The 14,821-nt window shown below is 36.3% G+C and overlaps 1 protein-coding gene across 3 annotated transcripts in view; it reads left to right on the forward strand.

The window, feature by feature from the left end:
- LOC106894931 (lysine-specific demethylase 4C-like) overlaps window positions 1–14,821 on the forward strand; it is a 215,556-nt gene that overhangs the window by 184,832 nt on the left and 15,903 nt on the right. For all 3 annotated transcript variants that reach the window (XM_014953965.1, XM_014953967.1, XM_014953966.1), the window contains one exon: window positions 6,617–6,787. In XM_014953965.1, coding sequence (XP_014809451.1) covers window positions 6,617–6,787 — 171 coding nt within the window. The remainder of the gene's footprint in view (window positions 1–6,616; window positions 6,788–14,821) is intronic.

The following is a 14,821-nucleotide window of genomic DNA, read 5'->3' on the forward strand; positions in this document are numbered from 1 at the left end:
GTAAGTTAGTCAGGTTGAGAATTCACAAGTTGCAGACTTTATCTCCTTTGTACATTAGAAATGAAAGAAAAAAAAACAGGTAATGTCTGTATAATATATGTGTTTCTTTCAAGAGATTGTCAGTGAATCTTTGGTCTTAATGACAAGACTACTGAAGAGTAAGATTTTCTTTCAAGTGTAGTAAAATGTAATACCTCCCAGCTAGAGTAATCAGTCAGTCCTGAATGTTCCATCTGGTGGTTCTTAAAAAGGGAAACCGGTTGTGTGCCCCTGTTTAAAACTTCCACATAACTCTTAAGCTTTTTAAAAGTTTTTTGTTTTCCAAAATGAATTAGCATATGAAACCAGTACATTTCATGTGGTTTTAGTTTTGTCAAATGTTTTTAAAGAAAATCTGTTTGGTTTGAAAGTTAGTTTGGTTTCTTGGAAGACAGTATTAGTTGTAAATTACTGGGTTAATATCATGGCTGGTAAAAGTAAGGCTGTTCTTCCCAAATATTTTCTAGTATTTGTTTGGGACAAGTCTTTATACTCTAGGCAATGGGATTTACATCAGTAGCCAGGAAATCATTCTCTGATCAAATAGGATTTTCTGCATAATATTTTTTCCTATTTTCACTTCTTATGTATATTGTGGCCACTTCCTCAGCCCCTTAACTTTTCCAGCTTCCCCTAATATATCCGTCTCTGGTGCTGGAGTCCCCTTATGCTGTTAAATAGTGCATGTGATTTTCTTCACCTTATTCCCTTTTATAATAGCAAATGATAAATGTGCAGAAGTTTCAGATTTTCTGCTATGTTTATATAGCACTTAATATAGTGGCACTCTGTCCTAAACAGACTTTTTTCTGGCATTTCTGTGTTTGTGTTCATGTTAGTTATTAATAGAAATACTATTAATTATTATAAAACTTATATTATTATAAATTATTATATATTATTAATAAAGACCTGGTAGGTTGTTTAAGCAGAATTTATACTTTTGGTCTAAAATAAAATGGTGCAGACTTTAGCACTTAATTTTCTTAGTGTGCACTTTCTCTGGAACACAAAAGAAGTTATTAAATAGCTATTATTTTGAATGGTAAGAGAAAAAAACGCATGCTCATCTGAAAAAAAGCCACAATAGTAATAGAGTGACCTGGAATCCTATAAAATCCATTTTTTCGTAGTGATTTTCTTTACCTGTATTAGGTAGTGTCAAAAAAACGCAAACTCACCAACTATGGAATGTGTGGCTACTATTTAATAGATGTGTGAAGGATGTTCAAAGTCCCTTGGAATGAGACTATCACCTCTTTTCCTGAAACTCATGACCAACTTTTTTGAAAAAAATTCATATTATTAACTTATTTGTGGCTCAAATAAAAATCAGATTTGCAGAAGAGAAAAAAAAATAATTATGCTTTTGTATTTTTCATTGGGCCAAAATTTTGAAAGACCAGGTATTTTATTAAAGAATCTTTTTCTGTTAGATTCTTAACTGCTTTCTGAGATAAAAGATTGCCATATGTTTGTATATGCTTGGTTTTATAATCTGTCTTTTGGATAATTAATCTAATCACATTTTTAAGCCTTTGGTAGTTTTTTCACCATTGGTTTTCTTGTTATGCTTTTCTTAGCTATTAGCTATTCCTTCATGCAGAAATTACATTGCTCTTCACCATTAGGCATAGCAATGTATCTTACTTCTAATGAACTTCTTTTGCTTGTCTGTTGTTTTAACTTCCTTGCTTGAAAGCAGAACAAGGGTATCATGCAGACTGAAATATATTCACTTTGCAGATTTTTACAGTAATCAAATAGATTGTCTTGTCAGCAAGAAAAAAATCTCTTCTGGTATTTAGCAGTTGAAAACAATGTATGTAAAGCAAGGACACTGTTCTTTTTCCTTATTTCAAGGAAATAAAATTAAATTTTCTGATTTTTCATTAATATAAACTCTAGATATTGTGCCTAAATGGTCAGTGAATACCTGTGACTGTTACTTTCTTCAGTTTTTTTTTTTAATAAAACCAAACAACCCAAAATTCAACAATCAAAGGATGGCTTCTGGGCACTTGGAAAAAATCGTGACTATAGTGGTACTGTAATATGTAATGAGGGTGCCAACGAGGGTGCTCAATGAAAAACCTACCTATTCACAGGTAATTATATATTATTACTAGTATTAGTGTATCTCTTCACCTCAGGCAAGGGCTTATTGCAATGATGAGGTTGAGCATGCATCCAAATTATTTATGGCTCTAATCTCAAGCAAATTGTGTCCAAATTATTCATCAATATGCTTTCACAAGTCTTTTTCACTAGGTATCAGATTTTGTGTTGTATTCAGGATTTCTTCTATTTTAACGTCAACTGTAGAAAACACTGGTGAGTCTTCAGGTGAAAATTCGTCATAAAGACAATCAAAAGGGAAAGCATAATCCTTATGTCTTATGGTGTTGCCAAATGAAGTAAATATATAAATACTAATAGCTGGAGTTTTTAAATGTTGATATGACTTTTCAAAAACGTGTTCTTTGGAGGTGTATGAACTCAAAACTAAGCATGCCCCTTGTATTTGCTGATGGTAAAGCTTTAGAAATAACACAAAATATGATAGCAGAAAAGTTGTTGTATACAGAACGTTTTAGAAAATTCCTGTTGCAGCCTATATTAATTTGTTATGTGAAATGGAGTGTCAACATGCAAGGAAGGCTCTATGGTTTACTAGTTACAGGCAGTAGATCATGTTTTTGTCATTTTCCTCTTCAACTGTGCTTGTCTCTGGGCATGAAACATATCCCTCACACCTTTTTGTCATCAAACTGCAAGAACACTTGGAAGTGTGGTTGAGAACAGGTGCTGCAGATGCATTTGTTCTGGTTAAAAGAAATTTTTCATACACAAGGTAATGAGAAAAAGAAGTGGTATGCAACTGTACTAACAGGGAAAAAAAACCCATAAGGGATCCATACAAGATTAGCAAAACAGCACTGAGAGTCAGAGAAAACCAGCTGGAGGCAAACACATACTCACAGGTGTTGTTTCATTTGGAAACTGTGATCAGTATCACAGAACGAGATCGGGCTGGAAGGGACCTCTGGTGATCATGTAGTCCAACCCCCCTGCCAAAGCAGATTCTCCTACAGCAAGTTGCACAGGAACTTGTCCAGGTGGGTTTTGAACATCTCCAGAGACGGAGACTCCACCACCTCTGTGGGTAGTCTGTTCCAGTGCTTTGCCACTCTCAAAGTGAAGAATTTCCTCTTCATGTTTTGATAGAATTTCTTATGTGTAAGTTTGTGCCCATTTCCTCTTGTCCTGTCACGGGGCACCACTGAAAACAGACTGGTCCGTTCCTCTTGACACCCCCCCATTAAGTATTTACAGGTGTTGATCAGCCTGCTCTTCTCCAGACTAAAAAGACGCAAGTCCCTCAGCCCTGCCTAGAAGAGGCCATCTAGGCAGCCCCCATTGTGCCTGTTTTGAAAGACTGTCTTTAGAAGGGACAAAGATAGGAGTTGCAAAAACCTACGATTGCTTTTTTGAGCTATTTCTAATTATCTTCTACTATTATTGGCGAGTTCTTACCTCTGTAGCACACAGAGAATGAAGGGATGCTGTCGAATGGAAGCTATAGATCTTTTTTCTGTTGAGTACCTGAGTAATGCAGTGTCATCATTTGCCACAGTGTGCTAACTACTGACAGTCCCTTAACATTTCAGAGAGACTAAGGCATGCCTTAGGAAGGACACATTATTCAAAAATCACAAGCCGGCATATTTTTGAAATGTCATGCATCATTTCTGTGCCTAAATTGCAATTCTGAGGAGTAAGCTTAAAATTATGAAAAGAGAGTTATGTTCCTGTATAGAATAAGCCTCAGAATTTTGAGGATCTCCTGTTAAAAATTGTAGTCAGAGAAAGTTTCGGGATTCTTGGATATACATCAGATGCTTATTTCATGATAGTTAATATGATTTCATATAAATAGTGTTTATGTATTTTATTTAACAAGATTTTTGTGTCCTACCATACAGAAAATGAAGGAGAAAGTAATTTTCCCTCTTATCTTTTTGAAGTTTGCACACAGAAGGGGATGTTAACTTTTTTTTCTTCCTATCTGGTTGTTTTCTGTATTTCTGTGACTATTTTAGTTCATCCTTGGCTTAGGTACTGTTAAAGAAAATCATGCTTTCTAAACCAGAGCTTTCTCAATAATCTGGTAACAACCACAGCTGTTTCTTTAATCTGATAGACTCCCTTACATAACAACTGTCCTTTCTGATCAAAAATGACATTCTTAACATCAATAAATTCTTAAGATTTTCTGGCAGGAAATGTTTTCTGGGACATGCAATCAATTACAGAGTGTGCTTGTCAATATATTTCCTGAGAAATAAATCAAGAATCCTACCAAGATAACATACTAAAAAATAATCATCTCCTTGAGCTAGTATGCTTTTCTATTTTTTATTATTTGTTCTAATGAGCAGTGGCATTTCTTATCTGAAAAATTTGTCATTAAATGAGGCTGTATTTTCTTAAAATATTATATTTTGCCTTCCATCTTCTCTGAATAGTTCCAACTTCAGGCTTTAAAAACATTTAAACCTTTTAATAGAGCTATTTCTCCTTGGGCTTCTGTATCATATATCAAACAAGTAAAGTTATCTCATACAAGTAAATCAATTAACACTCTCTAGTTTAGTTCTGATTTCTCCCTGCATCACTCGCCCCCAATAACTGAATAGACTGAAGTCAAGAATTAAAAGGTAAATTAACATTTGTTTACATATCTTTCAAGATTGCGTAAAAAGTGCTAATTGATGTGTTATCATTCCTGTGAAAATACCAGTAAATTCTTATTTTCTTACTTGTGTAGTTAATTCTGCTACTTAGTCTAACTGTAGACAGGTAAAATGAGGAAGAAAGAACTTTCTATACATGTAAATGGTTAAATATTTTGTGAGTATGCTCAGAACATTATTTCTAGGTAAACTTGAAATTGCTTTAAAAACATCCTTGGGTTTTACTATCTGAGGTGACCTTAACTAAATCCTCCAAATGTGTATGTCAGGCAGAGCTCTGACACACAGAGACTGAGTGCACTGTATCCAGAAACCGTACAGAATAATTGAACTTGGTTTGTCCTTATTTTGCAGGAGCAGAGAGGTTTAAAAATTCTAAATCCCAGAAACTGGTCCAAGAAAGAGGCATGATACTGACTACAGTCTCTGCAAAAACAGAATTGTTCAAGTTTAGGATGAATTTTTCCTCTTCCCCAAAAGCACTGACATTCCTATTAATGCTTGGAGCCTAACAAAAAGAACTGATGTTGTCCTTGGTTCTCCCTTTGATACTAGTGCTAAAAATTCTTCAGCTGTAGCATTTTCTAGATTGTCACAGGCACCTTTTAAGATTATTATACTGATTGAAGAATTCACTGCCTTTGGAGGTTTGAAAAGCAGTACTAGGAAACTGAGTAATTACTTTAGCTTATGTAATAAAGTATTTTCATGCTGTTTATCTAAACATTTCTAAGAATAAAAAAAATATTATGCTTAGTACATACCAGTGTAGTTGCCCTACGTAGTAGCATCTTCCATTATAAGAAAAGTTCAACTGTTCAGATATAGCGAAAGTCATAATAACTCACTTATGCATAAACAAATGGAGCTTTGTGGGGTAATGAATAGACAGTCCGGATCGTAAGAAAAAAGTGCCTTCCTTGTGTTATTAGAATGAGAAACCCTTGACTTTATTTTTCCTGGTGAAGAAGGATCCTTCTTAAGCGGAAGGTTCATGGGGATAAATTAGTGGGGAGTTGATATTTAACAGCTGTCTGCATCACCTGAGCATCTGAGCATTTGCTCACTTACAAGGTTCCATTCTTTTTTGTGTTTATAGAATCCATCAAGCAGTTATTGATGTAGGTTTTTTGTATAGTTCAACAACTCTGCTACTCTTCTGATTGACATAAGTAACTTTGGGGAATTAAAAGTGAGAAATGGAAAAAAAATATTGTTACTGATTTACTACATAAATAACTGATAAAGAGTAATCAATGCTGTCTGAAGTTTTAATACAAAATTTCTGCACAGTATGGATTAAGAAGTTACTCAGATACACTGCTGTAGACAACTCTGACAAGAATTGGCTATGCATCTAGTTATTGCATCCCATTCAGCAAAATATTAAGCAATTATGTAGAATCATACTGAAATTCGGTACTTAAAAATCCCATCATTTAAAACAATTCAAGACCATAGTCTGGGTTCATCACATCCTATCTCTTCAAGCAAATTCTACAAATTATTTTACAAATAAAATTTACAAATATTGCTATTTATGTGTTTTCATCTAATGCAGAATAGTTAGAAGACATCCAGTTGCAAAAATATTTTAGAGTGATTTGTTATTCTTCACATGCCATTTTCTCCTAAAATGCAGACACTTTGTATATAAAACAAATTTGTGTGATCACGATTGGAAGGAATGATTTTGCATTTGAAGTTTTTATATTGAATGGTGAACTGCTATCAGTTCTGTTTTGACACTGATAAATTTCTGACGAGTAAGATGGTATTTTAAAAAGACTTTTTCTTTTAAATTCTTCCTTTTTCTCCAGAGAGCTAAAGCACGTGAGAAAGCCATTACAGTTGGGCAGACGGTCATAGCCAAACATAGAAATACACGATACTACAGTTGCAGAGTCATAGGAGTTACATCTCAACTTTTCTATGAAGTAATGTTTGATGATGGCTCTTTCAGTCTGGATACTTTTCCTGAAGACATTGTGGTAAGTACTTTCTCTGATACCTGTTCTTTCTGGTTTGTTTTTGTGCTTTTTGTTTTGTGTTTATTTGGTTTGGTTTTGTGGGTTTGGGATTTTTTTTTTTAAATGAGAGAGTTAGAACCTCTTGAACTACTTCTTTCGACCTTGAGGAGATAACGTCTTAATATTCAGTTCATGTTTGTTACTTTTGCTGCTGAGATGGATTATTTTCTAATGGGCTTCCAAAACTTGGTTGTTCTAATTACTCTTTGTCATTTGACCAAATGAATCAAAAGTAATCTTACAAAGTCTTTTAATTAAATAAGAAAGATGTATTTAATAAAGGTTATGAGAAAGGGAATTCCATATATCCTTATCTGTCTCTCAGAGATAACTTGTAAAAATTCCTTGCTGAATAGAAAAATCCTTCTGTAATGGGAAGAATAGCTCTCAAGAATCTGTTCTAACCACTTGTTTACACCTTCTGATATTTAGTTTGTGAGATTACATTATTAATGATAAAAATCATGAGGGAGACGAATGTGTAGTTCACTGCATTTCCAAAAAGCAATTGAGATTTTGATTTCCCTTGTGCACTTACATAAACTGCCATGTTTTTCAGAACTGCTAGGGACCACATTGTGCACTTAGCACGTATGAACAAAATTTGCAGACAATTGGGGAAAGATTCTGTTTCCCTCCTCATTTGCAATGAATACATTGGATATTAACCTTCATTGCGTTCACCAGGTGTCACTTGACGTCTTTCTCACAATATGACTCTAGTCCCTGTTAATCTTCATGCTCATCTGAGTCTTTTTTTGTGCTGAAGTGATATTTTTGGGTGTACCTCCTGCTAATAATCTCTATAAGTTGAGTCTTCAGTGAACACTGGTATGCAAAAGTGCTGTTTGTTGCAAGACCAGTCTTCACTTAGCCCTGTGTCCTGTTCTGTATATAGAGGGGGAGGTCTGGCACACGCAGCAGCACGTAAAAAACCACACTTTGCAGCTCAAGGGGCACAACTTATAGGAGTACTCCGTATTCTTCTCCTGTGAAAGTCTTTGAACTGTTCTGTTTTCTGCATGCCTAATGTTTTCCTGGAAGTAGCATTAGCTGACAGATACATCACTGGAAACAATACTGTTTTTCTTAGAAGCTTCTTGATTATTGAAAAGTCTCATGCTTTTTGAAAAAACTGTATTTAAAATGGTACATTTCAGAGCAGTGTATGGGGATTGAGCTGTTTACCTCCCACTGGTCTTAATAGAAGACAGCCAGCAAATCCCTGTTACACGTCTTTGAAAATTTATCCTTTAATTCGAAACACTCCGAAAGGCTCCATTAATGATCAAAGACATTCTGATTTAGGATGATCAAGATATTAAGCAAATGTGGCTGTATTGTTATTAGAAACCGTGCTTTTGTGTCTGCCTGCATCAGGGATCTGGTAAGGCAGAGATGAGAAACTGCTTGCCACCCTAGTGGGATAGTCTGATCTGGAGCTAAGAATAAATGTAATCAAGTCTGGATATGCCTCAGTGCTTCTCAGATAGTGGATGAACAACATATAATTGTTTGATGGAAACACCAAACGAATTTCACATTCCTTAGAGAAATCTTGTTGTGTTTTCATTAGATAATATACCTGCAGCAGTTACTGGAAGGGAAAAAAAAATGTTTTTTCTTCTGCCTGTACTAAAACTTGCTAATCCATGCAATGTGCGTATCAGGTGTTAGTGCCGCTGGGAGGACTTATTCATCAAATCTGGTGTGAAAGCAATGTTGCTGCCTATTGAAGAACTTATTTTTCTAATCTGTTTTCACTTTTCAACTAGCTCACAAAGATAGCAGGAGCTTTCTGCGTTTCCAGGATGTGCTGAATCCACTACATAATTTCAGCTCAGCTCACAATAGACCACAATTCCAATGTTCAGACACAGTGATTTATTTTCAAGGAGGAAAATAGGGAGCAGGGAAATTTCAGTCTCAAAGCTTTATGAAACTCTGTTTGCTTGTAAGCATTCAGTAACTACCAAAGCAGGGTATTTATTGTTCTCTTCTCATATGTATGTTTCTTGGTTTGTGTTAGCATTTGCTATATATAGCAGGGGCTTTTTTTTAAGTGTAGGTGTTAGATATAGGCATAGCTATATAGATTTTTTTTTTTTTTTTATTTCAAGCTATTTCTTGGGTACTCTACCTGATTTCTACTTTGCCAGAATTTCTTAGAGCAATTACTCCTCAATTACGATGCCTAAACCCATTACATAGCTTGTTGATGTGCTAACCAGTCATCTTTCCCTTAACCCAGCAGAATAGGGTGCAAAGAAGTATAAGGGTACAATCTTTTGCTGGAAGAAACAGCAGGACAATTTCCCCTGTAAGTCATGGAAAGACTGCAGTGAGGGTGGTAGTACGTGATATCTTAAAGGAGGTGAGATGACAGTTTTAGCAGTTAGTTTAACGATGCGTGCACACAAGTGGGGAGTGCATATGCTGCAGTTCTGAGTATCTGCTACAAACAGGTAGCATATACGTGTACCACTTGCCACTTCTTGAAGGATTAACGCTCTGTAACTTGTCACACAGGGCCTAGCTCAGCACCAGGAGGAGTACTGTCCTGCCCAATAGGCTAGATGTCAGTTTATAGAATCATAGAATCACAAAATTGTTTTGGTTGGAACGGACCTTTAAGATCATCAAGTCCAACCATTAACTTAATGCTGTCAAGTTACCACTAAACCATATCCCTCAGCACCACATGTACACATTTTTTTAAATACCTCCAGGGATGGAGACATAGCCACTTCCCTGGGCAGCCTGTTCCAATGTTTTATAACCCTTTTGGTGAAAATATTTTTCATAATATCCAATCTAAAGCTCCCCTGGCACAACTTTAGGCCATTTCCTCTTGTCCTATTGCCTGTTACTTGGGAGAAGAGACCAACCCCCCCCGTCTACCACCTCCTTTCAGGTAGTTGTAGGGAGCAATAAGGTCTCCCCTCAGCCTCCTTTTCTCCAAGCTGAACAACCCCAGTTCCTTCAGCTGCTTCTCATATGATAGGCTTTATGTCTCAGTTCTTTAGCCTGCTCAGTTAGTGAAGGTGTCCCACAATTGGGGTTTTTTTGGGTGTTGTTTTTTTTTTGTGTGTGTTAGTACCTGACAGATCTATCTTCACAGTCATATCTTGGCAGTTTGCTAGAAACTAGTATTCTGGGTATTTAGCTAGGACTTTTATTTTTTTCTCTCTATACTGTGGCTGCCAATAATGCATTAACAGCAAGTATAATTAAAAAATATATACATATATATATGTATTCTGAAATTAGAGCTAACGATGAAGTTACTCCCACATTACCTTATCAAAATCTTAGCTAAACAGGGGAAGCTTGTAACATACTTGGTCAGGAGCTGAAAGATCCCACCAAAATATAGTGATTGCAAGTAAGAGAGGAATTAAAAAACTAGATTGCGGAGTCAAGCATGGTTTGAGTCTGTGGGGAGGTCTGATTACAGGAGAGCTGAACCTCTCCTGAAATGGTAGACATCTTTCCAGGACACTTGCCCCAGTAAGTACCCTTGTCCTCCAGTGACCAGTTTACACATAATTATTGTCATGGTTTCACCTCATGGTTATCAAGCAAACAAGTTGAACAAATATGAGCGCACGTATAGCATGGCATGCTGCCATGTTATACCTACACTGTGTTTTAGTTTACTATTAAGTGTATAAATGTAGAGGTTCTCTGTTGAGAAGGTAAAGCTGATCTGTGGGTTATCATGCCCAAACCCCAACATGGATTTTACTTATTAAAATCTAGAAATTGAATACCATCCTAAGGGTTATTGTAGCTTACAGAATACTGCTGTAAATGTTCGTTACAAGCAAGAGCATCTTAAGAGCTGAGGAAGTGAGATATGTTTAGAAGGATACTTGGATGCTGTATTCAGGAGTTCATGAGGGTTTTTTGCATAAACACATTATGGTAATTTTCTGAGGTCTCAATAAAATCCAAAAAGCATACTCTTGAAAAGGGTTATTAGTTCAGATTAAGACATTCAGACTGCAGCTGTCAAAAGCAGAAACAAGAAATTATTTTTGCATGTGTCAAGTCGGTCCATCCAGCATCTTGCTTGATTTTTTTTTAATCTACCACTGTTTTTTGAAGTGAAAAAATTACCTGAAAAAAATTCAAGCATGAAAAAACCCACACCAAATAGTGGATTTTCTGACATACCAACAGTCATACCTGGAATCTTTGACAGAATGATGCTGGTACTTATGCAAGTACCTTCTTTCAGTAGTGGACCCAAGAGAGCCTTCAATGTGAAGAGAATGGAGAAGATTAAGCTCTATCTTTCTGTGTCTATCAGTACTTTAAATTTACCACTGGCAGGGGAGTGAGGAACAAGGCTATTGAGAACTCCGACAGCCGAAGTATTTCACTGAAATTATCATGAAGGCTACAACTTCTTATAGTGTGCATCTAAATTTCACAAAACCCAAAATTATTATCCTCTGCTTTCTTTGTAATAAAATGGAGCACATTTTAGTTGCCAGTATCTGAAGGAAAACCTGCCAGAATGAACGCCAGAAAAACCTGCAATGTAATTTGAGAAGCTATTAAAAAAAAAAAAAAGCCAGACAACCCAACTTTTATCTGCCAGGGATATTCTTTGCAATCTTCTAATTCTGTCCTGACCCGCAAATACTCACTTCACACCCCTACAAAATTATGAAATGAAAGCTTCGACATCTCATGACCCACACTGTAATGTTCACACATACCCTGTGCATAGCCTTGCCAATTCCTGATGGTTGTGGACTTGCTGAGGTACTGAATGATCCTTCCTGGCCTAGATATCTCACAGGGGTTTGAAGCTGCATAGACATTTATAATCCTAGAAGTTGCTCAAGACAAGGTGACCTAATTGGAGTAAAGCACAGGGAAAGGAGTCAGGCTGGATCAGATCGTCCCAAGGATAGTATTATTAGACCAGTGACAGACAGAATGGATTCACTTCATCCTCCTTTGAGATGCAGAACAGATCGGATTTAGCTGAACAGTTCTTCAAAAATTATTTCCTCCACATGCTAGATAAAGGGAACATGAGTTTAAAACCATAATGTGCCATTATGTAGGTGGGACTTTTTGCTTGTGCAGGTTAGAAAAGGTACCACTTTGGGGGAGCTGTGAGTGTCAATGCTTGGGATGTAGCTTCAAGAACAAAATCTTACTTCTTTGCAAGAACTTCTCCCTAATGACTTTTTCTGGACTACTGACTTTCAGTGGTACAATAAATATGTGTCTGCATTTGTCTATGTGGACATTCAATCAGCTTCTCAGTTTCTATATGTTAATACTTTTGCTACTGCTTTTGAAAAACCATACTGCTTGAACAATAGACATTCGGAAATAATGGGCTAGCACATAAGTCTTGACAATCCATTAATGTCCACATGGATATAAAAAAGGTTTGATTCTAGCCCTAGTAATTTCCAAAGGATGCTGTTTTTTTCTGAAAATCTGTCCTACGAACCAGATGTGTGCAACTTTTCCTCATTCAACCTTGTCTGGCATTATAAATGACTAAACTCCTGACTAGTTTCCAGCATTTTTTCTAGTGGTTTCTCTTCTGTATGCCTTTCTCCCTGACAACTGTTTTCTGCTTGTCTACCTGTTAAAATCAAAACTTTAAATAGTAGTATTTACCTGCCTCCTTGTATCTGTGAAAGATCCATTAAGGTTCTGACAGACAATAGCTTATTGTTCAGTTTTATTATACTGGCATGTAAATCTATAAAGAATGGCTAAGGAAATTAGAACTGTTGAATTCACGCTTTCTGGGCAATCTATAGATAGTTTGGATGCACTCTAGTGTCACCATCACCAGTGATTTCTGAGAATGTGAAATAGAAAAGCACATTTCTTAAGGTAACAAAAGGATAGATCGTATTTGGTACAAACTTAGTCAAAAAATCCTCAGAACTATTTGCATGATGTGGGAAAATAGACCTAATGAATTATAATAGGTTTAGCAACCTTTTTTTTTTTATTTCTTAACTAACACAACATTGAGGCTCTGAGCTGAATAATGCTCTAGTCATGTTGGGCTGGCACAACTTTTTTTGCAGCATTATTAAATTACTTGCTATGTAGTTGAACTTACTACTCAGCATTTTGTATGGTGTGACCCTTGACAGACAATTGTGAAAAATTCTGGAAAGCAAGTTCGAAAGCTGCATGACACGTCTTTGAGGAGAAAACTTGGGTTTCTTTTCTCAGTTAGATAGATGTGTAAAAATTGTGTAGGATTTTGCATTCTTGTTCTAAGAAATACTCCAAGAATTTAAATATGTGTATATATGTTTTGTAGAATTTTTTCAAGTTTGTGTGAGCTGAGAGATTTATTTTAACATATTTTTGCAACTGTGAACTTTTGCACTGAATTTGCAAGCGCTGATACACAGAATGCTATGCTTTGCACATGCAAATCATTGTTTACATCTTTAACACAAATGAATTCCTGTTTTTAAAACTGTGGTCTTATTAAGTTAAAATCAATTTTTTTAAAAACAAAGACTAAGTTCTAAGGCTTCAGACTGAAGGCTTTTATTCCATTGTTTAACTCTTGAAGCTTCAAAACATCAAAAGATGAAATAGTCTGATTCTGATCTGAAACTCGTATAGTACTATAACCATATTGATTCAAGCGAGTTGCTTTCACTTTACTCCATTATGCAGAACAGAAGTGATTTTTCTGGGGGTCTTGCTTTTTCTTTGTTTACTGTTACAGTAGAAAGACAGGCAACAATAGATAAGCAAAAAAATCAATATAGGATAGATTAAGCCAAATTAAAGCTTCAAATATGAGTATTATCTTTACATAGTTTCCTGTGTATAATGTCCTTTCCACTTTATAATGGAATGCTTTATGGATCCTTATCAATACTGATTTTAGATGAGTTGAAGGTAATGCCCCCCCAGCTCAGCTGGAGAAACAAAATGGAAGATAATCCATTACTTTTCAGTTTATGATAAGATGGCTGACTTTGCAGTGAAGCAGGTGGGAGACAGAAATATATTTCAGTGCTTCTTGTGCTTGCAAAGTGAGTATGCATCCATGTCTACGAGTACAGTTGTGCTGAGCATGTGGAGCACAGTTAAATCCCTGGAATCGCAGAGGAACCATTGAGATGAGGTGGGACTGCTGGGAGTTGGGAGGAGCATTATTTTCCCCTCTCACCCTTTTTCTGACAAAAAAGCCGGGATTGTCAGATCTGGTAATTTACTCTTATTTGTTGTGTGTTTCCGAAGTACATTATTTCCAGACTTGCCTTGTATGTTCAGGAGGAGAAGTGAGGGGGAAGAAGGAGCGTTTTCCTTCGTGTGTGTTACAGCCTGAGGCAGGGGCAGGAGCAGAACGTGAGCTGCTCTTTGTACTCGTGTGACTGCAATTGATTTACTGGGAACTTTAAACCTTTAGGCCTTCACCAAGATATAGGTCGGCCTTCACCAAGATATAGGTCGGTGAAGGCCTGTAAGGTCATACCACAGGATTCAGAGTGTCATCTAACTTTGTAAGCATAAGCAAGGGTTCTCCTCTGCACTAAAGGAGCTTTTTACATCAGTCAGGCACAGCGAATCAGATGTCCAGGTACCTTTGCCAACTTTACCTTCCTTATGCTGACACTGAGTTTTGTCCCATAAGAGTATATTGTACCCCCGGTTAAGGCTTCCTCAGTGTCCTCTGTCCTGCACCTTATTGTGATCTCCAGTGCCAGGCTGGACATCCTAAGCCAAATTCCACAATGTGGGTTTGAATCCCACAGAATTGCCCAGATTCTGTCAATTAATGTTACGCATGTATCTGTGTTATTAATACTTCTCTGAAAGGCAATGTAACAGTTGAAATATTAACTTTCTAAGCTGATTGGAAAGTAAGAAATTTTTAGATGTATTCAGGAATGCATGATCCAATTTGTCTTCCAGTTTCCCTTTGGTGAAAGCATATATTCACTTTGTAAGAGAAGATTCAGTAACATTTTAAGG

Source organism: Calidris pugnax, unplaced genomic scaffold (genome assembly GCF_001431845.1).
Source record: "Calidris pugnax isolate Ruff unplaced genomic scaffold, ASM143184v1 scaffold178, whole genome shotgun sequence".
NCBI classification, from domain to species: Eukaryota; Metazoa; Chordata; class Aves; order Charadriiformes; family Scolopacidae; genus Calidris; species Calidris pugnax.